The sequence below is a fragment of the Mastigoproctus giganteus genome, chromosome 13, assembly GCF_048544385.1.
Source record: "Mastigoproctus giganteus isolate SK-2022 chromosome 13, ASM4854438v1, whole genome shotgun sequence".
Lineage (NCBI taxonomy): Eukaryota > Metazoa > Arthropoda > Arachnida > Uropygi > Thelyphonidae > Mastigoproctus > Mastigoproctus giganteus.
The window spans coordinates 106,197,099-106,224,836 of record NC_143587.1 but is presented as its reverse complement, the minus strand read 5'-3'; the positions used below and the strand labels follow the sequence as shown (position 1 = coordinate 106,224,836).

Sequence of the window (27,738 nt, the reverse complement as noted above, 5' to 3'; positions counted from 1 at the left end):
GGATTTCTTCCACCTCCAGGATGTGTACTGGTATCAAGTGCATGAGGTGGTTGGTTGTGTCTATTTACTATTGTTATTATTATTGTTGGTCGAGGAACTCTTTGACTATCCTACTGGTGACTGCTACTTCAGATCATGGCTTTCTGGTGTTCTCTGGGAGGCCTATGCCGCCAGGTTCTTATGGAAGCTCTCTGGCACCATGCCAGCGGTTGACATGGTGATTGAGATGGTCATTACTTGTTCTATGGGCCACATTTCTTTGATTTCTAGTCCTAGGTCTCTGTATTTCCTGATATTTTCTTTATAGGTTTTGTGGAGGTTGCTGGTGTTGGGCACTGCTATGTCAATTAGGTAGGTAGCCATTTCTTTCTTGTTGAGGAGGGTTATGAGGTGGTTTATTGTGTGGGATTGTCTCATCCATTATCATGAGTCCCAGCATAGTTTCTAGAATGGCATGGGTTTGTACTTGTAATATGGTACATTTTATTCAATCATCTGGTACTTTTGTGCTAGCTTCTGATGTATTAACCTGGAAACCTGGTCATGTTTGTGAATGCACTCTGTCTAGGAGATCACCCTGCATTCCACGGCAGACACCACAATCTATGTGCTGGATTGTGGTGTCTGCCGTGGAGTGCCTTCTTTGCTCATCTTTCTGTCTTAGTTTTTTTTGTCTGAGTGAGTAGGTCTCCTTGTTGAGGTTGAGTAGTGTTTGTCTATCTTCCTTGTAACTTGGTAGATTGGTACTGTGTTTTCCTGGAATAATCCCTCAGGATCTTAATCACCTTCTTGTTGTTTAATGAGGTCTGGAAAACCTCTCCTCCTTCTTTCTGGACTGTGGTCAGTCTCTCAATGGCCAAGTTCAGGTAGGTTGGAAGGTCTTGGTCATCATTAACTTGGTCAGTCTGATAATATCCTCCAGCTTGGTGTTGGTCCAGTCAGTGATCCTGAAGGAATATGTTAGCACTGAGACTGCATAGATGTTTATGGCACTGACCATATTCCCACCATTCAGCTTTGTTTTTAGCAGGTTCCTCAGTCTTTGATGGTATTTCTCAATCAGGCAGGCCTTGATCTCCTTGTATTCTAATTGTAAAGCCTGCGTCATCCCCAGATATTTGTAGGTCTCCCTCTCTGTCATAACTTAAATTTCTTCACCAGTCTTCAGCTGGTAGTTTTGGCCAACTGGATTTCCCTGATGCAAATCTGGGTCTTGCATTTGCCTAGGCCAAATTGCATCCTGATGTCAGTGCTGAACTCTTAGGTGATCCAGAGTAGCTGTTGGAGTTGATTCTCAGTTGCTGCAGAGAGTTTGTCATCCATGCACATCAAGTGATAGAGGGTGTACAGGTTCTTCCTCTCCTCTTTAAGAGTATATCTCTACTTGCTGTTGTTGAGCATGGTGGACAGTGGGTTGAGGGCTGGTTAGAACCATAGCGAACTCAGGGCATCTCCCTGGAAGATTCCTCTTCTGTTGGGAATTAGTTTAGTCATGATGTTTTTGACCTTGATGGTAGTCTCCACTTCACCATTGTTGCTTCTAGGAAGTGTGTCAGTGTCGGGCTGACTTTGTAGAACCTCAGTGTCTCTATCAGCAAGATATGGGGTACAGAGTCGAAGGCCTTGTGATGTTTGATGTAGGCCGTGTATAGGTTGCGGTGCTTCTTGTAGGCTTGCTCCATAACTGCTGCATCAATAGTCAATTGCTCCTTGCATCCTTTGCTCATCTGCTTACATTCCTTTTGCTGCTCAGGCACAATGCCCTGGCTGATATCCAAGTGGTCTGATATCTTCTTGGTTATGCAGCCAATCAGAATCTTGTACATTGTTAGGAGACAGGTGATCAGTATGTACTTATGTTTGTTTTATCTTTGTCCTTAATTTTCAGATAGGTGATTCCTTGAGTTAGAAACTTTGGGATTGTGTCAGTGCACCTTATCATCTGTGTGAACTGCTCCACTATGTGCCTGTGTATGCAGCTGAACTTCTTGTACCAGTAGTTTTGGATGTTATCTATCCCTGGGGTTGACCAGTTGTGGGACTTCCTGATCGACTGTTGTACTTCTTCCTTCTGAATCATCTGTTCTGTCATCCATTGTAAGTCCTTAGTTTTCTTCCGTTCTAGGTCTATCCAGGGGGACACAGCCATTATGGCTAATATTGCTGCTGCACAGGTTGCCCCAGAACTCTTTGAGTGCCTTCTGGTTAGGAGGGTCTGTTACCCTTCCCCTCTTGTCCAATGTTCCTGTAGGAGGCTCTCTGGTTTTCATCAGATAACATTATCCTGTTATCTGTTTTCCCTCTGGGCATCTTCCCTGTATCAATGAAATCTCTTGCAGAGTGCAAGGAGGTTCAGCTTTGGGATTTCAGGAATTCTTTGATCCTCTGATTATACCTTTCTTGAGGATGGACTTCACTTTTCTGATCAATGTTTTATTTCTGTTACTCCATTGGTATTCGTTTAGTTGGCCTATCTTCACTCTTATCTTTTACTGTAGCCTTCTTTCCCAGGCTGGTGGTTCCTCGTCCCTGTGTTTTGTTTTCTGTTGGTTCCTTGTTTGTCTTCTGGTTGCTGCTACAGTGGCACAGTAAATGGCTGTGCAGATGGCATCTGTTGTTAAGGTAACGCAGTATTATTTGCCTATTGAGGTGGTCTGTGACTTGGCACAGTTGTCTGTTGGATGTTTGTGGGGTCCTTTCCCTCAAATTCTGCTAGGTTCAGAAAATTCAATTTGCTGTTATCACAGCAATTGAATTTTCCCACAGTGAGATTCACTTGATTAATAATACACATGGCTTAATTAATTCATTATAACAACCATGTTATGACTCTCTCTTTACACAGAAAGCTAGATGGAACATTTACAGTTGTTTGCAAAACATCATTATATAGCACTCATAGAGAACCATGTTTTCAGTTTCACTGATCTTTAAAGTTCTACAAATAGTCTGCATGGGGATAATCAAGGGTTTGTTGTATTATTTATTTATTTTTTTTTTTGAGTGCAAAACTTTTGTGTTGATAATTTAATTTTTGACCTAACAACTTTGCATAATGATAATCATCCCAAGAAAATATGATATTTGAGATCAGAAACTTTTTTTTTTTCTATAATACTGGAATAGGTTTCTTAAAAGCCAGGCCACTCACATACCCTAGACAGTCTAGGGTTAATTTTAATAAAATGTTCATGAGCATCAGCTCTGTAACACCCTACTTCTTTGTAATGCATCTATTGTTTTTCATGTCATGTGCATTTGGCAATAAACGACTTGACTATTTGCAGCCAGAAGAAAAAAAAAAGAGGGAAATCATTCTGGATATTTGGATAGGAATATATATTTTGAATAGCTCCCAGTTTGTTTTAAACTAGAAAGGAAATCTTTTTATATAAAGAAACAAAAGTATGAAGAACATTTTGGGATACCATTACCATAAAAAAATAAAACCTCCTGTTAATAAAACTACCTGTACAAAATTCACTTCATGTAAATAAGGACAGAAAGGAGCAGAGAAGAGGGCACATGCCTATTATTATTTATTTATTTTATTTTTATTTATTTATTTGTTTGTTTTTTTGCCCATAGTTGGATTAGCCCTTGGGTGCAGCTGATGTTATCTATATCTTGATTGAGGTCAATGGACTAACAGAGGTGCTTTGTTGATAACACAATCCAGATGAATGATGACTTTTTATTAATTTAACAAAGCTGAGTTGAAAGGTAGTGCTGCTACACAATTATAATATTTATCCATCTATACTGATCATGCATGCTGCTCATATGAGGGATATATATATGCAGTTAATTGAAGGAAAACAATACTCTGGACCATAGATGGATAATTTATTTTTGCAGGATAAGAACAGTATTACACCAAATATTACATATAGTAGCATGCAAATATATTAACAAGTCAAGACCTAACATAACTGAGTACTCAGTCCAGGAGTGCTGTATCACATGCATTTGAGTTGACGGTGGTTTTAGCTCATGTGACTGCCAAATTCAGTTAATTATTGTGATTGTACTTCTGTAAAAATGATTAGTTATAAACTCTCTGACCTGAATGATCATGCTATTTTTTTTTTTTTTCTGGTGTGAAATTATATACACCAAAATCAATAAATACAAATTTGATTTTTTACAAAAGTGAGGTATATCTGGAATCTTGAAAAATGCATATACTAGTTTGTTAAGTTTAAACTGAATTTTATTTATACTGAACTACTTGTTAGGTATATGTGCAGGACAGTATATGCTGTTAATTTTCATTTTTACAAAAATCTCATTTCTGTTATCAATAGAAAATAAAAGATTACATACTGATGATATTTTTATGAACTCTGCTAAATGCCAATTTTTAACAATTTTTTCCTTTTATTTCTCTTCTCTTCTTTACCGTCCAAATACCAAGGTGGAGAAAGTGGATCGGCAGATTCAGTGAGGGATCCTCGGGGATTTGCACTTAAATTTTATACAGAAGAAGGAAACTGGGACTTAGTGGGTAACAATACTCCTATATTCTTTATCAGAGATCCCCTTTTATTTCCAAGCTTCATACATTCTCAAAAAAGAAATCCAGTAACCCATTTAAAGGTAAGGAGCCATATTTGGACATCTGGCTGTAGAATAAATAAGGTTTTTTTTTGGCATTCTCTAGGATATTATAGAAGCTTTTTTACTCTTAAGAAAATTGATTCTGATTTTTCTTTAAAGAATTTTAAAGGGAATTCCTTTTAACTTAAAACCAAATTTGAAATAACTGATTTTTTTTTTTTTTTCTATTTTAACTGGATTTTTATTGTTCTTGGAATGGAAATTTAGTGGTGTAAGGGCTACTATGCCCATATTGCATCAGACTTCATTATATTACAATGTAGAAATGATACATTGTTGGAAAATAGCAAGCTGTTTGGAGGTAGGATTATGTTATTGCATGAAACAGAAAATTGTGCATACGAGGTGGTGAATTGTTAGCATTAAGAAACCAATGTATTTGCAGCAAAGGCATTGTTTCCTTGCTTCTGAAAGATTTTACCAAGGAGGATATTTTTAATGGAGGTAAAACAACCACAATTCATTCATAAAAAACACTTTAAATTTTACAAAAATAATTTATCTGCTCTCTTAAAAAAAAAGTCTTTTTTTAACATTAGCATTAGCATTAGTAGAGGCATTTGATGCAAGAAAGCAAGCTTATGCAGTATCAGCCAAAAAAAAAAAAAAAAAAAAAACCACTTCCACTTCACCCCTCTGTTCATTCAAAATACCTGTCCAGCTGAGCCTTAAACTTATTTAGGCTATCAAATTCCACGACAAGGGATGGAAGTCTGTTCCATCAACCAACCACCCGCTGGCTAAAGGCAAATTTCCGCACGTCTATCCTACATCTGTCTTTCTCAATTTGAATTTATGGCCTCTCAGGTGATTATTCTGAGCGAGAGAAAGAATCCCATCAGCATTGAGCATGCTCAAACCATTCAAGGCTTTATACACCTCTATCAGATCACCTCGCTGATGCCTAGTCTCCAGACACTGTAATTTGCAAAACTTAAGCCTTTCTTCGTAAGAGCATCCCTTTGTCCCATTCACTAATCTTGTTGCCCTTCTCTGTACTCGTTCCAGCAGCTCTACATCCTTCTTGAAATGAGGCCTCCAGACCTGTATACAGTACTCTAGGTGTGGCCTGACCATTGCCTTATACAAGGGAATAATCACCTCCTTATCCCTGCTAGAAAAATTCCTATATATCATTGACAATACACCATGAGCTACTCTTGCAACCCATCTGCACTGCTCAGAGAACTTCATATCTGCCTGCACAAACACTCCCAGGTCCCTTTCATTCTCTACCACTGTCAGTGTAGTACCACAGAGTTGATACGTTGCTCTGGGGTTGCTGTTTCCCGTGTGTAGTACTTTACATTTGTCAATGTTAAACTTCATTTGCCACCTCTCAGCCCATCTGCTCAACCTTTCCAGATCCTGTTGCAGCAGCAGCATAGTGTCAGTAGTGTCCGTGACAACCCTGCCTACCTTTGTATCGTCTGCAAATTTATTCATAAAAGATCGACATTAAGCTTTATATATCCTCATCAATATCATTTATGAATACAGAAAACAATAATGGACCCAACACTTAGCCCTGACGGACTCCACTAATAACATTAGTCCACGACGAGCAGTGTCCATTGATTACCACTCTCTGTCTTCTCCCCCTCACCCACCTCTTTATTCACAGCAGCAATTTGCCTCCAGTGCCAAACTGTTCCAATTTGTGCAGCAGTCTTCCACGTGCAACAGTATCAAAAGCCTTTCTAAGATCCAAGTATATAATATCAAAGTTATTCCCTGCATCCAGTTCCTTTGTGACTGCATCATAGTATCCAATCAAATTGGTCAGGCAAGACTTCCCCTTAACAAAACCATGCTGTGTCCGAGATATAGCTGAAGTCTTGTCTAAATGATCCTGCAGTGCTTCTTTAACTAGTGCCTCCATTAATTTTCCTGGAACAGAAGTTAAACTCACAGGTCTATAATTACTTGTGTCAGCCTTTGATCCTCCTTGGTTTTTCCACAGAAAAACTATGGGTTTTCTTACTTCCTTTGCTGCCTCCTTTAATATAACTGGATAGATCCCATCCACCCCGGGTGCCTTTCTTGTGTTTATCTTCAACAATTTCTCCTCCACTTTACTCTCGGTTATTACAAGATTCTCTAGCTTACTGCTAGAGTTGAATACACCTCTGGCTTTACCCACGCTAAATAACTCCTCATGTGTGAATGTCGATGCAAAATATTCATTTAGTTTGTTAGCTACCTGAGCAGGATCATCAACAGTTGACCCATCGATATCAAGTGGACCAATCTGATTCATCCCCTTCCTTCTAGAGTTTACATAAGTAAAGAACACTTTGCTGTTTTTCTTTGCATCCCTTGCCAAAGATTTCTCGTAATCTTCCTTCGCCTGCCTAACCTCCTTTGTAACTTGGTTACAGATCAACTTGTATCTATCATAGGCTTCTGTGTCATGTGTTAATTTGTATGTATCCCATGCATGTTTCTTCTCTGCCATATGCCTCATCAGTTCATCTGACATCCATTTAGGCCTAAACCTTGAACAATATTTCTTAGTTGGTATGTAAAGCCTAGTAGCTTCCAAGATAAGTTCTTTGAATGCTTCCCATTTTGAATTTGCTGTTGGTAACATCATCAGTTGGTCCCACTGTATAGAATTTAATACTGTCTCAGTCCATCGTAGTCGCCTTTACGGAAGCAATAACCCTTCCCTTTACCCCTAATGGTAGTTACCTCTTTGAGTAAATCCCACTTCAGCACACTGTGATCACTGCCACCTAGTGGTTCATTTATCTGCAGATTCTTAATGCATGAAGAATCACTGCTGATAATCAAATCAAAAGTATTCTTCCCTCTGGTTGCCTCCTGAACATGCTGATGTAGAAAACAATCATCCAATAAATCCACAAAAGCTTTGCTAGTGTGTGAGTGACCAGCCCCTAAATTCCAGTCAATATCTGGGAAATTAAAATCTCCCATTATAAGACTCTCTGATTTACTGGCCCACCCTATTTCCCTTTACAGTATCTTATTATACTCATCAGAGTCATTAGGCCTATAACACACTCCTACTCTCAATTTTGATCTCCCAATGCTTATGTCACACCAAACTGACTCGACACTGCACTGTCCAGCGATATCCACTGGCTTCACTTCCTTCGATTTTATGTATTTCTTAACTAATAGCATAACCCCTCCTCCCTTCCTATCCAGTCTATCCTTTCTGTAGATGTTGTACTCCCCAAATTCCAGTTCTGCATTCCTTATATCTGTGTGACACCACGTCTCTGATATCCCAACAATATCTGCCTTTGATGTTTTGAGCAATACCTCAAATTCATCAAATTTATTTACTAAACTCCTAGCATTGATGTACACGCAAGTATACATGCACCTATTTCTATTCTTAGCTACCCTAACACAACCCATGTGTTTACTTGTACCGCAATGACTCCCGGCAGTCTCTGAAATATCATGCATCTTGTTTTTCAGGCTTCTGCTCATTCTAATAGAAGCAGTGCAAGAATCTCTTTCACCTCTGCCAATGGCTACTGTTAATCTATTCGTCTTTGTCTCCCCCCAAGCTAGCAGTTTTCCGACCCAACTAACACTGCCTCGATAGCATCAGCAAATATTCTTGCACCCTTTCTATTTAAGTGTATCCTATCCCAGTAGAAGCAGTCTCTCCTGTTAACAAGTACAGACCAGGCTGAAAAAATTCTATCCCTTGAGCCTTGCACAATCTTTCAAGGGCCGAATTGATCGACAAGGCTCTCATCATATACTCCCTCCTATCATGTCTGGGCAGAATTGCAGACACTTTCAAATTCAACCCTATTTCACGGCTTTTTTTCAACAGTGACCTGTACTTGTTAAGCAATTCTGCCGGTCTCCTACTCTTGATATCATTAGTGCCAACGTGTACAACTATATCACATTTTGTGCCCTTAAAAGATGATATCCGCTCTACAACATCATCAATTAAAATTTTAATTTTAATTGGCTGTTTAATAAAATTGCATTATTTCCCATAGTGATTCCTACAAGTGAAATTGAAATCTGCTACACTATACTACACTACACTTTTTTTTTTTTTTTCTTCAGATATGCTTAGATTTGGTAATAGATAGTTTTAAGGGTTTGTTTTTCGTTTTTAAAACTCTTAAGTCTTTATTATCAAAAAATATTTATTGCATTTGTAATTTTGAATACTGTTTAATAGAAACACTTAACTACAATTTATCTTTGAGGCTTTTATTCTAAAGGCTGCAGATATGTTTTGAACACTGTTTAATAAAAACAATTAGTACAGTTTAATTTTGTGACTTTTTTTTTTTATCTAAAGGATGCTGATATGTTTTGGGATTTCATTTCTTTACGACCTGAGTCTACACATCAAGTAGCCTTCTTGTTTTCAGACAGAGGTATTCCAGATGGTTATAGATATATGAATGGTTATGGCTCCCATACCTATAAGTTGGTGAATTCCCAAAATGAAGCAGTTTATTGTAAATTCCACTACAAGGTATGCATATTTGACTTTTTTTTTTACAGATAATTAAACCATTTTAGTTTATATATTCTGATGACCTTAAATGAGGTTAACTTTGCATAAAATTCACTATAATTTTTTTCAGATGGCAAGGACTAAATAAAATATGATAAAGGGTTGAGAGATAGTATGTGTTTTATTATTTTGTTTTTCATCTTGATGTATATATTCCTATATGAAAAGAGTGTTTTAAGCTTTCTTATAATATAAAGCTATAAGGAATACAAATTTTGCATTATTAGATTGTATTTTTTTTTTTTTTTTTTTTTTATTATTATTTTTTTTACATCCATAGGTATTTTATACAGGGTGTCTCAAAAATATTGGTGCAAACGTTTAGGGGAGGTAGGTAACATCTAATGGAATGTGAATCGCATAGGAACCCATAACCGGAAACGTCACGGGAAAGTAGTAGCAGAGGGCACAAGAAGCAGAAATGACACAAGACAGTAATTAGTGGCAAACATTTATTTGACATAATATTAACAATGGATTACGAGATGGATGCATTTCATGATGTTACAACAGATGCTCGAAGGTTCCACCATGAGACGCGATGACACCGACGCAGCATGGATTGGCGGACACAGTTGAACACACCTGGAGTTTCTTTGACAGTAGCAGCAGCGCAGACGAGTCTCGTCACGAGATCCATTTCCGTCTCCACAGGCAATTCATACACGATGATTTGAGGGCCCCATAGAAAGAAATCAAGGCTCGATAAATCAGGTGAGCGTGGGGGCCAGGCAACGGGTCCACAACGGACAATCCATTGACGCCCAAAACACCTGTTCAAATGGTCACGAACACACCTTCCATATTGGGCAGGCACCCCGTCATGTTGAAACCAAATGTTCCATCTCACATTTGCTGGAACATCGTCAAGTAACATTGGTAGAACTTGTTCAAGAAAGATCCGATATTTAGCGGAATTCATGCAGGATGGTAACAGGTACAGTGGTATCAGAGATTTTTTAAATTCTATACAGTAGGACCAACTGATGATGTTACCAATGGCAAATTCTAAATGGTAACCATTCAAGGAATTAATCTGGAATGTTTTTCATTCAAGCAATTTCTGGAAAGTCAAGTGGTTCCAATCAATCTCTGGAAAGTTAAAAGCCATTATAAGACATTCTGAGTACTGGGCTTTTCATACCCACTAAGGAATACAGTTCAAGATTTAGCCCTAAATGGATGTCAGTTGAACTAATGAGACTCGTGACAGAGAAGAAAAATGCATGGGGATGCATATAAATTATCAGGAGACACAGATGCTTATGGTAGATATAAGATGGTCTGTAATCAAGTCACAAAGGACGCTAAGCAAGCAAAGGCAGACTACAAAAAATCTTTAGCAAAGGATGCAAAGAAAAACAGTAAAGACTTCTTTACTTATATAAACTCTAGAAGGAAGGGGATGAATCAGATTGGTCCATTTGTCATCGACGGTTCGATTGTTGATGAACCTCCTGAGGTTGCTGACAAACTGAATGAGTATTTTGCATCTACATTCATGCATGAGTAAGTGGGGAGTGGCATGAGGAACTGCAGGGAGGTGGAGGCCAGAAGCTTATCAAACTCTGGCAGGGAGCTAAATGATTTATTAATAACTGAGAGCAAAGTGAAGGAGTAATTGTTGAAATTGAACATAAGAAAGGCATCTAGGATGGATGGGATCTATCCAGTTATATTAAAGGAAGCAACAAAGGAAGTAAACAAATCATTACGCATAATTATGAAAGCTTCCTTGGACTCAGGGGAGGTCCCCATGGACTAGAGATGTGCAAATGTGTCCCCATTTCACAAAGGGGGATCAGAGGGACACCAGTAATTATAGACCTATTAGTTTAACTTTTGTTCCAGGGAAATTAATGGCTGCACCAGTTACAGAAGCAATGCAGGATCATCTAGACAAGGCTGCAATTATAGTTCAGACACGGCATGGGTTTGTTAATCTTCAAATACCCCATCCATAATAAGGAAGTTATTATCCTGTTGTATAAGGCAATGGTTAGGCTGCATCTTGAGTGCTGCTCACAGGTCTGGAGGCCTCATTTTAGGAAGAATGTAGATCTGTTGGAATGTGTACTGAGAAGGACAACAAGATTGGTGAAGGGAACAAAAGGGTAGTTCCAATCAATTTCTGGAAAGTTAAAAGCCATTATAAGACATTCTAATTTAATGGCTCACTCTGTTTCTCTGTACAGTTGTTTGTTGTACTTATCGGTCATGAGGCCTATAACACAGAGTGTTATAGGCCTCATGACCGATAAGTACAACTTATTTTTGCTTTCCCAATGCTTATGTCACACCAAACTAACTGAAATCTGCACTGGCCACCAGGCCTGTCGCTCAGGGTGCGCAAGTGAGGCACTTGCTACGGGCAGTGAGTAAAATAGGCACTGCTAGTTGTGCTACTGCATATATACGTCCATTAAGATATAACATCCTGGACCAGATAATCCACCAGGATGCCGTGTACCCAGAGAGTATGCTACAAATGAACACGAGGTTCCAACATCTCGCCTACTCTGGAAGAGGAACTGTTCTCCCAGGAAGAGATAGCGGCAACAATCCAGTCTATGAAAAATGGTGCCCCGGGCACGATCTTGTTGAAGTGGAGGTATTGAAGAAGATTTGGGCGCATACCCCATCCATGATCCAAAACCTAATGAATGCCTGCCTCGAAAAAAGGAACCTTTCCCAAGCCCTGGAAGAAAGCAAATTTAAAAATACTGCTAAAAATCCTGGATAAATCAATGACCCATCTTTTTATAGACCGATCAACCTGCTCCCAATCATGGGAAGGGTCCAGGAAAATTAATTGTCCACCGTTTTCTAACAGTCTATAATGGTAGAAGTTTGCACTGTCCAAGGCAGTTTGGAATTACTAAGGGACACTGCACTAGATGCCGTCAAACAAGTAATAGACATAACCACCTCTAGTAACTCCAAGTATATCCTCGACCTCTTCGTGGACTTCAAAGGATCCTTTGACACGGTATAGTGGCGAAGCATCCTGAAGTGGTTCAGGAAGACCAGGGTCTCGGCGTCAATATATTGACTTGTTGCAAATCACTTTGAGGAAATAAGCCTGGTTGTCACTACAGGCACATGTAAAGTAACCAGAGAAGTCACGAGGGTCTGCCCACAGGGATCAGTTCTAGGCCCCGTATTGCTGGAATGCGGTCTTTGATGGGGGGCTAACACTAAAACACAACAATGCTGTCAAGTTAGCCCATGCAGATGATCTGATGATGAGCCTTGTCGATCAATTTGGCCCTGGAGGGATTGTGCAAGGCTCAAGGGGTAGAATTTTTTTCAGCCTGGTCTGTACTTTTTAACAGGAGAGACTGCTTCTACAGGGATGGGATACACTTAAATAGAAAGGGTGCAAGAATTTTTCCTGATGCTGTTGAGGCAGTGTTAGGTGGGTCAGAAAACTGCTAGTTGGGGGGGATACAAGGACTAATAGATTAACAGTAGCCACTGGCAGAGGTGGAAGTGATTCTTGCACTGCTTCTATTGAAATGAGTAGAAGCCTGAAAAACAAGATGCAGGATATTTCAGAGACTGCTGGGAGTCATTGCGGTACAAGTAAACACATGGGTTGTGTTAGGGTAGCTAAGAATAGAAACAGGTGCATGCATACTTGCGTGTACACCAATGCTAGGAGTTTGGTAAATAAATTTGATAAATTTGAGATATTGCTCAAAACATCAAAGGCAGATATTGTTGGGATATCAGAGACGTGGTGTCACACAGACATAAGGAATGTGGAACTGGAATTTGGGGAATACAATGTGTATAGAAAGGATAGACAGGACAGGAGGGGAGGATGGGTTATGCTATTAGTTAAGAAACACATAAAATCCAAGGAAGTGAAGCCAGTCAACATCGATGGACAGGGCAGTGTCGAGTCAGTTTGGTGTGACATAAGCATAGGGAAATCAAAATTGAGAGTAGGGGTGTGCTATAGGCCTAATGACTCTGATGAGTATAATAAGATATTGTACTGGGAAATGGAGTGGGCCAGTAAATCAGAGAGTCTTATAATGGGGGATTTTAATTTCCCAGATATTGACTGGAATTTGTGGGTTGGTCACTCACACACTAGCCAGGCTTTTGTGGATTTATTGGATGATTGTTTTCTACATCAGCATGTTCGTGAGGCAACAAGAGAGAGCAATACTCTTGATCTGATTATCAGTAGTGATTCTTCATGCATTAAGAATCTGCAGATAAATGAACCACTAGGTGGCAGTGATCACAGTGTGTTGAAGTGTGATTTATTCAAGGAGGTAACTACCATCAGAGGTAAAGGGAAGGGTTTTTGTTTTCGTAAAGGCGACTATGATGGTCTGAGACAGTATTTAAATTCTAAACAGTGGGACCAACTGATGATGTTACAAACAGCAAACTCAAAATAGGAAGCATTCAAGGAACTAATCTTGGAAGCTACCAGGCTTTACATACCAACTAAGAAATATTGTTCAAGGTTTAGGCCTAAATGGTTGTCAGATGAACTAATGAGACATGTGGCAGAGAAGAAAAATGCATGGAATACATACAAATTAATGGGCGACATGGAAGCCTATGATAGATATAAGTTGGTCTGTAACCAAGTCTCAAAGGAGATTAGGCAGGCAAAGGCAGCCTACGAAAAATCTTTGGCAAAGGATGCAAAGAAAAACAGAAAAGAGTTCTTTACCTATTTAAACTCAAGAAGGAAAGGGATGAATCAGATTGGTCTACTGGATATTGATGGTTCAACAGTTGAGGACCCTGCTCAGGTGGCTAACAATCTAAACGAGTATTTTGCATCTACATTCACGCATGAGGAGTTATTCTGGAAGGAGAATGACGTAGGTAAAGTAGACATTGGCAGAGAGCTAGATGATTTTGTAATAACTGAGAGGAAAGTGGAGGAGAGATTGTTGAGGATAAACATAAAAAAGGCACCTGGGGTGGATGGGATCTATCCAGTTATATTAAAGGAGGCAGCAAAGGAAGTAAGCAAACCCCCTAGCCATAATTATGAGAGCTTCTTTGGACTCAGGGGAGGTACCCATAGACTGAAGATGTGCAAATGTAACCCCAATTCACAAAGGAGGATCAAAGGCTGACACAAGTAATTATAGACCTGTTAGTTTAACTTCTGTTCCATGAAAATTAATGGAGGCACTGGTTAAAGAAGCACTGCAGGATCATCTAGACAAGAATTCAGTTATAGCTCAGACGCAGCATGGTTTTGTTAAGGGGAAGTCTTGCCTGACCAATTTGATTGGATACTATGATGTAGTCACAAAAGAACTGGATGCAGGGAATAACTTTGATATTATATATTTGGATCTTAGAAAGGCTTTTGATACTGTTGCACATGGAAGACTGCTGCACAAATTGGAGCAGTGTGGCATTGGAGGCAAATTGCTGCTATGGGTAAGGGGATGGTTGAGTGGCAGAAGACAGAGAGTGGTAATCAATGGACACTGCTCAACGTGGACTAATGTTATTAGTGGAGTTCCTCAGGGTTCAGTGTTGGGTCCGTTGTTGTTTTCAGTGTTTATGAATGATATTGATGATAGTATATCAAGTTTAATGTCCAAGTTTGCAGATGATACAAAGGTTGGCAGGGTTGTTAAGGACACTACTGATGCTATGCTGCTGCAACAGGATCTGGGAAGGTTGAACAGATGGGCTGAGAAGTGGCAAATGAAGTTTAACATTGACAAATGTAAAGTACTACATATGGGAAACAGTAACCCCAGAGCAACGTATCAACTCTGCGGTACTACACTGACAGTGGTGGAGAATGAAAAGGACCTGGGGGTAATTGTGCAGGCAGATATGAAGTTCTCTGAGCAGTGCAGACGAGCTGCAAGAGTAGCTCATGGTGTCTTGTCAATGATATACAGGAATTTTTCTAGCAGGGATAAGGAGGTGATTATTCCCTTGTATAAGGCAATGGTAAGGCCACATCTTGAGTACTGTATACAGGTCTGGAAGCCTCATTTCAAGAAGGATGTAGAGCTGCTGGAACGGGTACAGAGAAGGGAAACAAGATTAGTGAATGGAACAAAGGGTTGCTCTTACGAAGAAAGGCTTAAGTTTTGCAAATTACAGAGTCTGGAGACTAGGCACCGGCGAGGTGATCTGATAGAGGGGTATAAGGCTTTGAATGGTTTGAGCATGCTCAATGCCAATGCGATTCTTCCTCTTGCTCAGAATAATCACCTCAGAGGGCATAAATTCAAATTGAGGAAGGACGGATGTCGGATAGATGTGCAGAAATTTGTCTTTGGCCAGTGGGTGGTTGGTTGGTGGAACCGACTTCCATCATTTGTTGTTGAAGTTGATAGCCTAAAGAAATTTAAGGCTCAACTGGACAGGTATTTCGAACGAACAGAGGGGTGAAATGGGAGTGGTGTGTTTTTTTTTTTTTTGGCTGATGCTGAATAAGCTTGCTTTCTTGCATCATATGCCTCTCTAATGATGTGTCGTATTTGGAAATTCTAGCCGTGAACTGGAGGATTAAGCCAACATGATCCTAGCTGATCTATCTGAATGGTGCAACATGCACAAACTCCAAATTTCAATGGAAAAAACCAAACATGTTACTGAAAGGAATATTAAACAGACCATCTAACATCAAGTTAATTAACACATCAATTATAAACTAGTCAGGAACTACAAATACCTGAGAGTAATCCTAGATGATCTACTGAACTTCATAGCCCACATCGAATACAGGTAACTCTCGTATAACATGGTAGTTTCCTACAAAATCTCATATAATGCAAAAACTGTGTTATACGGGACTAAAAACCAGTACAAAAGGAGGGGGGTTACGTTCAAAAAGCTAACAAAAATACACCATTTTTTTTATAACTATCAGAAACTTAATTTTTTTAGTAGTAATAACTTAATATTTTAACTTTATTTTAATAATAGTAGTAACTTAAATATTAATAACTGAACAAACATCTTACCTTACAAACTGTGATACTTATATATCAGATAATGTATGTTCATTTAATTTTCTTCTCCTTCATCACTGCTAAGCACTATCTCCTCTGCAGCATCCAAATTTCATGTACCTTCTGCTCTTTAAAAATCACGAACTGCACACTTTTTGTACAATATCTTTTGTATCCTTTTTGTACAATATATTTTCTGTTTTTCTGACAATAGAGTCAACAACAACTAGCTCCTGTGAGACCAGTGCACTCTGCCTTGTGGGTTGCTGTTGTGATGACTGAGTATCAAGTGCAAGCTCTGGTGTTGATGTGAACAGCTGAGAGCTTGATGGGCCCCCAATTTAAATCCTTCGAGGGCATCAACCCTGTTCTTCAAGCTCTCATAAAAGTCCATAATAATGCTGCATTAGTGCCTAATATCCTCACCTTTACATTGAGCACACACACCTTGGCAATATCATGTCCTATCCCTGATAGCTCTGTAAACAACAAACAAGCAGTACATTTCATAAGGCTGAGGTTCAGAGGACCATGGCCCCCTCAGTTCTCTCCCAAGCCATGGCACCACTACATAATACTACCTAAACTTATATCCTAATACAGTAATAATACTCTGCACCTGCTATGCTATGAAGTTTACATTAATGAATATATATATTTTTTGCAATATCGAGCTTGCGATATATGTATTTCGTATCTCCAATCAGGTTTAAGTTATATGTATTATGCTATGCCATTACATTTGTAAATTCTAAGTACTTATAATAGATAACTAACATATAGGTTAGTGCAAAAGTTCATTTTAATGTAGCCATCTACCAAAGTAGTTAAATTAATTAATTAAATTGGCATCATTTTGGTTATATCTCATATTGTGAATGCCTTCACAATGAGTTGCCATGGTATTGTACTACCTCAAATTAACACTTCACCAGTGGAGAAGACTACTGTTACTTATTCTCAGCAGATACCACTACCCAGACGGCACCGTTTCAAAGCTTGTTGGCCTCATGGGTGGGTGGGTTGGCAGGTACCCTGGTTTTGCAATAATGACAACCCCGTTATGAAGTATAATTTCACAATATGAGAGATGCCTGAATGTGTGCAGTGATATAGACTATAAAATATTTAAGGGCAAAGGCCTCATGCTACGAGGTAGAATGACTAACATAGATTAGTGCAAAAGCAACATTTTAACGTAGCTATCTTACCAAAGTAGTTAAATTAATTAATTAAATTGGCATCTTTTTGGTTATATCTCATATTGTGAATGCCTTCACAACGAGTTGCCATGGTATTGTACTACCTTGAATAAGTAACACTTCACCAGTGGAGAAGGCTACTGTTACTTATTCTAAGCAGCCACCACTGAGGAGAAGCCAACAAGCTTTGAAACGGTGCCATCTGGGTGGTGGTATCCACCAAGAATAAGTTACAGTAGTCATCTCCACTGGTGAAGTGTTACTTATTCGAGGTAGTACAATACCGTGACAACTCGTTGTGAAGGCATTCACAATATGAGATATAACCAAAACGATGCCAATTTAATTAACTGATTTAATTACTTTGGTAGATGGCTACGTTAAAATGATGCTTTTGCACTAACCTATATGTTAGTCATTCTACCTTGTAGCATGAGGCCTTTGTCCTTAAATATTTTATAATTATAATAGATAATAAATTTATCTATCTATCTATCGCCAACCTATGTGATTTGAACTCTCAAGCAACCTATTTGAAATACTACATCTATGCCAAATCACCAATACTAAAAGCTCTAAGAATATTAATGTCGTACATTATGGACTATGATTATGAACTTAAATTTAAGTTAAAACATGTATGTAGTACCATAAATTATAGTTTATAAGCTTCTACTAATACTGATTACACTGCTACAAAGCTACGTAGAAACCTCCAAGTACCTCCTATACCAATAAACACATTGAATTTTTAGATGCAGCCAAGGGCCACAGCAGAATAATGAATGACTAATTCCAAAATGTATTTATCAAATAAAAACAATGCGGAAAAATTCAAACGTTCTTATCGATACAACACAATGGCGACAGAAGATGACTATGGGTTTTTAAGCAATTGCAAGGGCCAAGTAAAGCACAAATACACCAAATTAATCAGGGAATTACAAATAAATACTTCACTAGTAATTTTAAATCAAAAGTTAGAGAGAGAGAAACAATAATTTCAAATCAATAAATAAAGTTCCACTTAGCGGTTCCCGAAAAAACATCTAGTCAGTAGCCTCATCAGGAGGCAGGGGCATATTTAAGGGTGGGCAGAAGGAGCATGTGCCCCCCTTACCCAAAAATTATTTGAAATTAAAGAAAAAGAATGCAGGAGACATTCTAAAAAAGCTCAAAAGCCTGGTCGCCATGCCCCCCTTACAATGATACTTGAACCTAGTCTCCATGCCTCCCCCTTATGATGATATCTGGATACGCCACTGTCAACAGAACTATTAGTTGGAATTGTTGGAACAAATTCCCATGTGGTGTAGTAAAGGTGGATAGTTTGAATAAATTCAAGGAAGAACTAGACAAAAATGCTAGAAGGGATGGACAGGTGAAATGGGAAGCTTGATTTTTTTTTTTTTTTTGGCTGATGATGTATTAGCTTGCTTGCATCATTTGCTAATACTAAGTCACAAAACCAGTTATTCCAGAAAGTGAATAACTGGTTTTGTCCAGACTCATCCTTACAGTTTTCAGAGGCTCACAATAGCCTTAGACGCTGATGTGCCATAACTCCTAATAACCAATCTAACCAGCAGTTTTCAGATCCCAAGACAACACACTAACAATGGGTCAGGTACAAAATGGCCTAAATAGCTTTTGCACCAGAAACTACCATAGTAACAACAATGATAGTGATAGCAGGACCCTTCTTGTGGGTATTGCAACTTATGTTAAAGTCAATTGGCACTGTTCTCTAAAGTTTCACTTGTAGTGGAGGCGCTGCCATAGCAAGGTGGGCAGGAGCAGCAGTGCGTAGCACATGCTTCTTGATTAGACCGGGCTCGAGCCCATGACCATCAAATATGGAGGATGCTGAAAGGTCAGGGAATGACCACCGCATATCCCCGGAGCAATATGGTCTTAGTTGCTAATGCTCCTAAAAACCAAATAACAACAACAACTTGTAGTGGAGATCTATTGTTAACATTTTTTTTTTTTTTTTTTTTTTTTGCCAAAAATTTGGTTTTGTATCGTTAAAATTTCGCTGTATAATGAAGCTATTTATCTCTCTAAAATGCCATTTTTAAGGTCACAAGCATGACCTTAATGCCATAGAAAAGGTCATGAGCATGGTTTGTAAATTGTATTAGTTACCATTTCAAATCATTAAAATGCACTACACTTTCATCGTTATCATATGCTCCGTTATAAGAATCAATTTTGAACGACTTTGTGATATTTTTCTAAAGCACATTTCTGGAAGTCACGACCATAAAACAATAAAAACAATTTGCACTTTTCAGTTTATTGGGCTTTTCTGTTACTGCAAGCAATTATAAATGGGTAGTAAACTCGATGTTATTGCAGTTGTGAAAATACCGATAGCTGGAATTGTGTGGGTTTTTACGTTATTATGGTAAAACGTGTTTGCTCTTTACTGAAATCTTCAATTGTATAAAAAACATAAATAAATTTTCAGAATCTTCTCTTCATTCTTTTTTTTTTTAAGCTTCGTAAACTTGTTCTCCACGAGAATTGTGGAGAACACAATTCTCGTGGAGTTGCAATTTGTGTGTGCCATTAAAAAATGCTTATGCATGCAATCGTGAAATTTATAATTAAAAGAGAAGATTATCTTGGAAACAAATGCCTCTTGAAACATTTCTGAAGAAGACGACTCCTTGTGCAACAAACCAATGAGTGCCGAGCCAATAATGAGTGATCAACGAGTGTGCATTTAGTCGATGATGATGATGAAGAATAAACATTCTTTAACATTTGTAAGTTGTAAATAATGTCTCGATTGTTATAATTTGCTTGATTTTACAGGCTAAGTTTTCATTTCTTTTGATAAATCAATCATTGTTTAACATAAGCTAATTAGCTAACTAATTTCAATGACAACATAACCCCTGTATGTCTATGGGAAATTAATTCCCGCTTTACGAGTTTTTGCTTTATGAGTGCGCACTAGGAACGAATTAACATGTAAAGTCAAGAAGTACCTGTGTGTGTGTGTGTGTATATATATATATATATATATATATTTTTTTTTTTTTTTTTTTTTTTGTCAGCTAGCACAGTGACCGAGACACCCACTTTACTTGCCTTTGAGGTTTTGCACTTGCCTATGATTATTATCTGTGTACCAGCAAATAGTATCAGTGTTCTTTTGATTTGTGTATGATAATGTAGCATTCAGAGAGAAACAGTCTGTATTTGTACAAGGAGAAGCAGAGATTAGGGCATCACTCTTGAATTATCTATTGTTATTCTTCAATATACTAGATCTCAGGATGGAACAGCATCCACGTTACTCAGAAAATATGCTAGTCCAGTCAGTGTCCTTTCACTGTCCATCTGCACTGAACAGGTTAGACCTTTAGTTTTTCACAAAGTTCATGTTTTGTAAATAGAGGTCCTTTTACTTCATAATTCAACCATTTGAGAATGAAGAATTTTTTTGAAAAAATAAAGTGGAGGGTCACACCACTCTCCTTGAAGCTACAGATCAGACAATCGGTGCATAGGTCATAATGGTAGCATATACAGATAAAAAAAAAATAATTATAACAACTAATTTATAGCTACTAAAGTCAAATTCAGTTAAAGCATTCAAAAGGCATATAGAATTGCCAACCTGAAAATAGTACTGTTGAAAGGTTAACATACTGTTAAGGTCATGCCCAAAAATATAACAGAAATCCAATAGCTAGAGTTAAACAGCATTCACCATAAAATTAAAGTCGATATGCAAGTATATCACCAAATAAAAGGCTGACAAGACATTTAAGGCTGAGTTTTCCCCACACTTATTTCTGTAATCTGACAAAAACATTAAATCCTTTTTCCACTCCTCCTTTGGCCAGTCTTTCCAAGCATGACACTACTGAGCCTTTTGCTGTGCATTGACTTTTGTGTCTGTACACTTTGAAAATTTACAGACTTGGAAGCTTGTTCATGAAAAAATTGGAAAAACCTTTATAAGTTCCTCCAGTCTACACCATAAATCAAATTCAGAAATTTTCCAAATGAGTTTCAAAGGTGAATAACTATGCTATCACACCCAAAAACTGCTATTTAAAGATACTATATTGTCATTGTTGGGTAGAACTCATACAATTTCTGCATTTTGTGAACTAGGCAGTGAAATAATTTTTTATTGTAAATATTTTCACTTTGTTTATTTAAAAAAAAATTCTAATAATTTACATACTTATATTTTCTTTTTTGGAATATTAATTAGAAAATATATGATAATTTATTTTTAATATTGAGATTTTTTACTTTACAAGTCTAACCAAGGAATTAAGAATATTTCTCCAGAAAAAGCAGCTATTTTAGCAGGTACTGATCCTGATTATGCCATTCGAGATTTGTATAATGCCATTGCAGCTGGAAATTATCCGTCATGGACATTTTATATACAAATTATGACTTTTAAAGAAGCTGAAGATGCCAAATGGAATCCCTTTGATTTAACAAAGGTGAGGTGAAATAAATTCAGGAAATTATTATTTTTTTTTTTTTAACATATGAAGACAACCCTTTTAGCACATAAGAGAACTTTGAAGATTTTTATTTAAAATCATTTATGTTATTTTTCAAATATAATATGTTTAAATGCCCAAATAACTAATGCATTATATGAGCGAGCAATTTTCAAAAAGCTTTTCAACTACTCAGATTTAAATTGGATAGTTCGAAACATTTAAATTGAATAATATATTGAATAATATTTTGTTCTCCTAAATGACTTGATTGTAATTAGGTAAAAGTCATTTAGGACAAAATTACAAGTTACAAATGGCAGATTTTTTGGGATAATCAAGCAGATGCCAGGATCGCATTCAACGTTTACCATCATATAATAATGAATAGCTGAAAACCATCAGTTAACTCAAGAATGGTTACAGGGATAAAGAAATAGTTGCAGAACGCTTAAAAAATTTAATGCAGAAAATAACAATTTGCATCTTTTTCCACAACATTTTTTTCTCTCATACACTTTAGAACTTGAAGGAAAAGTGTTTGATTGACATTTTGTGGTTGGGGAATAAATTCTGACTAGACAATACAGTTTTTATCATAGAAAATGATGTACTCAGCCTTCTTTTTTTCTGTCTTAGAGAATTCACTGTTTTCTTTGTTTGCATTGACCTCTTTTTGGGATCATATTGCTATAGCTATGTTTCATTCTTTGTGGTGATGTTATTAGTAAAGGCATATAAAGCAAGAAAGAAAGTTTATACAGCATCAGCCAAAAAAAAAATCTTCTCATTTCACCCATCGACTCGCTCCAAATGTTTCTCTAGTTCTGCCTTGAATCTATTTAAGCTATCAACTTCTACAATGACAGATGTTTGTTTCAGCAATCAACCACCCACTGACTAAAGGCAAACTTCCACACATCCATCCCACAACTGTCCTTCCTCAATTTGAATTTATGCCCTCTCAGGTGATTATTCTGAGCAAGAGGAAAAATCCCATCAGCATTGAGCATGCTCAAACCATTTAAGGTCTTATACATCTCAATCAGATAACCTCGCGAATGACTAGTCTCCAGACACTGTAATTTGCAAAATTAAGCTCTTTCTTCGTAAGAGCAACCCTTTGTTCCATTCACTAATCTTGTTGCCCTTCTCTGTACTCGTTCCAGCAGCTCTAAATCCTTCTTAAAATGAAACCTCCAGACCTGTATACAGTACTGAAGGTGTGGCCTGACTATTGCCTTATACAAGGGAATAATCACCTCCTTATCCCCACTAGAAAAATTCCTATATATCATTGACAAGACACCATGAGCTACTCTTACAGACTGTCTGCACAGCTCAAAAAACTTTATATCTGACTGTACAATTACTCCCAGTTCTTTTTCATTCTCTGCCACCCTGAGTGTAGTACCACACAGTTGGTACATTTCTCTGCGGTTACTGCTACCCATATACAGTACTTTGTATTTGTCAATGTTAAACTTCATTTACCACCTCTCAGCCCATCTGCTCAACTTTTCCAGATCCTGTTGCACTTGTGTACTATCATTACTAAACCTGCCAACCTTCATATTGCCTGCAAACTTAGACATTAACCCTGATATACCTTCATCAATATCTTTGATAAATACAGAAAACAATAATGGGCCCAACATCGAACACTGAGGGACTACACTAATAACATTAGTCCACGAAGAGCCATTGATTACCACTCTCTGTCTTCTTCTAATCAACCATTCCTTTATCCATAGCAGCAATTTGCCTCCAGTGCCACTGCTCCAATTTGTGCAGCAGTCTTCCATGTTCAACAGTATCAAAAGCCTTTGTAAGATCCAAATATATCATATCAAAATTATTCTTTGCATCCAGTTCCTTTGTGACCACATCATAGTATCCAATCAAATTGGTCAGACAAGACTTCCCCTTAACAAACCCATGCTGTGTCCGAGCTATAACTGAAGTCTTGGCTAGATGATCCTGCAGTGCTTCTTTAATTAGTGCCTCCATTAATTTCCCTGGAAAAGAAATTAAACTAACAGGTCTGCAATTGCTTGGGTTGCCCTTTGATCCTCCTTTGTGAATTGGGGTCACATTTTCACATCTCTAAGTCATGGGTTGAATCCAAGGAAGGTTTCATAATTATGGCTAAGGGTTTGTTTATTTCTTTGCTGCATCCTTTAATATAACTGGATAGATCCCATCCACCCCAGGTGCCTTTATTATGTTTATCTTCAACAATTTCTCCTCCACTTTGCTCTCATTTATTACAAAATCATCTAGCTCACTGCCAGGGTTTAATACACCTCTGGCATTCCCCTCGCTGAATAACTCCTTATATTTGAATGAAGATGAAAAATACTCATTTAGTTTGTTAGCTACCTGAGTAGGATCATCAACAGTTGAACCATCAATATCCAGTGAACCAATCTGATTCATTTCCTTCCTCCTAGGGTTTACATAAGTAAAGAACTCTTTGCTGTTTTTCTTTGCATCCTTTGCCAAAGATCTCTCATAATCTGCCTTCGCCTGCCTAACCTCCTTTGTGACTTGGTTACAGATCAGCTTCTATCTATCATAGGCTTTCATGTCATCTGTTATCCAAAAAATTTTTCTTCTCAAAAAAATGCTTAATAAACAGTCAGTTTTCATTGACCATTTATCCAAAACAGTCAGTGAAAATCTCTTATCACCTGAGTCACTAGTGATGCTCACATTTTTTGTCACTATCTTTGTGCAAATTGTCTTCATTTCAATATTTATAGCAAAAATTGAATGAACACTTTCTTTATTCATAATTGTTCTTCTGTCATTCTGGTAATCATTTTTCAATTGGTACTTACAAATTTTCCTTCCTTTTTTCAACTTTTTCATCAGTTTCTGCTGTTGTCAGAAATTGATAAAAAAAAAAAAAGCCAAATGAAAGTACCTGGTGATGTTTTTTTTATCCTTTCGCATTAGAGACTCCCCACAAGCTTCTAATAACAATTTGAAATATTCAGTGAGAGTTTTTCTCAATTTAACCATACGCTGTTCCATAAATTTTTAAACATTTTTTACATTTTTGAAGCAAAAACCACTTTAATTTATTATCATGAGAGACAATAAATGCACTAGACAATAAATTATGACTGCTGTAACAGTAGATGGAAATGTGATATAATGTGCCCTGAAAACTTTGTAGATGGTTATGTCAACCGGCTAGCCGGGTGGTTAAAGTGCCTGCCTGGCAACCCAAAGGTCGCGGGTTTGAATCCTGCCTCAGGCTTGGATCAGAGTAAAAAATGCAAAAACCTTGGGAGGTGCAATATGGCCACAGAAGCTGATGCGCCAACAACTAACAAAAAAAAAAAAAAAAAAAAGTAGATGGTTACAACAGCAGTGCATATCTGTGACCATCCCTGAAACTTTCTAGCAACATCTCATATGAGAAATGATTAAATATTTTGATTAAATCTATATAAATATTTCTGTATAATTTTGAAGAGTTCTTTGCCAAAACCAATTTATGATGCTATTAGTGTTAAAGATAAGCCTGTACACTAAATCCTCCAGTTGTCTGTTAAACTCGTAAGAAATACATATAGGCACTAAATTTGTCAGCATGTTAAGAAAAAGTGCTGTACTGTGAAATAAAATGTATTTAAATGTTATAATACTACATTTATTGTATGGAGTAGAAGAGGATAAAATTTTGCAGTGTTGCAATTTAGTGGCAGTGGGAACTCATTTGATGACTAAAACTTATTTGATGCCTGAAAAGATCTCATGTACCCTCACTAGAGGTTCAGATGATTCCCTAATGATTTCTGACATGTTTGGCAGGCTGATGGAAAGTGATAATGAAAACCCTGATGCTTTATTGTGAAAATATTTTAATTTGTGGCAAAAACCATCAGACGGAAATTTAAGTCACCAGGTCCCACGTGGACAAAAAGTCTTGTTCAGTGGATATTGTCATTACTTACAAAGTCTGTTAAAGTGATGGTTTACTATAGTTCTGTTATCTTCATTTTCGAAATACTGCAAGCAAAGATAAGAGAACTTATACTAATTTTTGTTTTGTTACTACTTAAGTAACTTACAAAAGGGGTGGTTACATGGAAGAAGACAAAGAGTGGTTATCAATGGGCACTGCTCTTCACTGACTAACGTTGTTAGTGGAATTCCTCAGGGTTCAGTGCTGGGCCCATTGTTGTTTTCCATATTTATCAATGATATCGATGAAGGTGGAACAGGACCAGGGTATGTCTGCCAGGAACAAAAGTTGATTACGTTGTAGAGCAGATATCATCTTTTAAGGGCAGAAAAGATGATATTGTTGTACACGTTGGAACTAATGACATTAACAGTAAGAGATCTGCAGATTTACTCAACAAGTACAGGTCAATGTTGAAAAAAAGCCGTGAAGTAGGGTTGAATTTGAAAGTGTCTGCAATTCTGCCCAGACATGATAGGAGGGGGTATATGATAAGAGCCTTGTCAATCAATTCAGCGCTGGAGAGATTGTGCAAGGCTCAAGGCGTAGAATTTTTTTCAGCCTGGTCTGTGCTTGTTGACAGGAGAGACTGATTCTGCAGGGATGGGGTACACTTAAATAGAAAGGGTGCAAGAATATTTGCTGATGCTATTGAGGCAGTGTTAGGTGTGTCGGAAAACTGCTAGCTTGGGTGGGATACACAGACTAAAAGGTTAACAGTGGCCATAGGCAGAGGCAAAAGTGATTCTTCCATTGCTTCTATTAGAATGAGCAGCAGATTGGGAAGCAAGGCAATGGAGATTTCCAGGACTGCTGGGAGTCATAGAGGAAAAAATAAATACGTGGACTCTGTTAGGGTAACTAAGAGTATCATTTTGCATCTACATTCACACGAGGAGTCATTCAATGAGGGGAGTGCAAGAAGTTTATCAAACGCTAGCTAAGTCCCCATGGACTGGAGGTGTGCAAATGTATCACCAATACACAAAGGGGGTTCAAAAGGTGACACAGGTAACTATAAACCTGTTATTTTAACTTGTGTGGCAGGGAAAATAATGGAATCACTGGTTAAAGAAGCATGGTAGGATCATCTAGACAAGACTGTAGTAATAGTTAAGACACGGCTTGGGTTTGTTAAAGGGAAGTCTTGTCTGACCAATTTGATTGGATATTATGATGTGGTCATAAAAGAACTGAATGGCCAAAAATAATTTTGATATCATTTACTTGGATTTCAGGAAAGCTTTTGATACTGTTGCACATGGAAGACTGCTGTACAAATTGGAGAGTTACATCTACATTCACACGAGGAGTCATTCAATGAGGGGAGTGCAAGAAGTTTATCAAACGCTAGCTAAGTCCCCATGGACTGGAGGTGTGCAAATGTATCACCAATACACAAAGGGGGTTCAAAAGGTGACACAGGTAACTATAAACCTGTTATTTTAACTTGTGTGGCAGGGAAGTTGGCATAAAGGTAAGTTGCTATAATGGATAAAGGGATGGTTGAGTGGAAGACAACAGAGAGTGGTAATCAATGGACACTGCTTATAGTGGGCAAATGTTATTAGTGGAGTTCCCCAGGGTTCGGTGTTGGGCCCATTGTTGTTTTGTATATTTATCAATGATAAATATACAAAAAAACAATAATACCATCGGGTTTAATGTCCAAGTTTGCAGATGATACAAAGGTTGGCAGGGTTGTTAATGACAGTAAAGACAGTATGCTACTCCAACTGGATCTAGTTAAGTTGGGAAAATGGGCTGAAAAGTGGTAACTGAAGTTTAACCTTGACAAATGCAAAGTACAGTTGTGCCCTCGTATCCGCTGATTCAGTTACCTGCAGTTAACCACGGAAAAAAATCGAAAAAACTTAACACATACTACTTACATGTCCAATACGATGCTTTCCTTCATTTTTTACAATGTGACGTATGGTTTGATCACCAACATTATAAT

The 27,738-nt window shown here is 37.8% G+C and overlaps 1 protein-coding gene across 3 annotated transcripts in view; it reads left to right on the top strand.

The window, feature by feature from the left end:
* LOC150076331 (catalase-like) overlaps window positions 1–27,738 on the top strand; it is a 189,408-nt gene that overhangs the window by 84,454 nt on the left and 77,216 nt on the right. For all 3 annotated transcript variants that reach the window (XM_090387664.1, XM_090387662.1, XM_090387663.1), the window contains 3 exons: window positions 4,418–4,599; window positions 8,927–9,106; window positions 21,605–21,796. In XM_090387664.1, coding sequence (XP_090243790.1) covers window positions 4,418–4,599; window positions 8,927–9,106; window positions 21,605–21,796 — 554 coding nt within the window. The remainder of the gene's footprint in view (window positions 1–4,417; window positions 4,600–8,926; window positions 9,107–21,604; window positions 21,797–27,738) is intronic.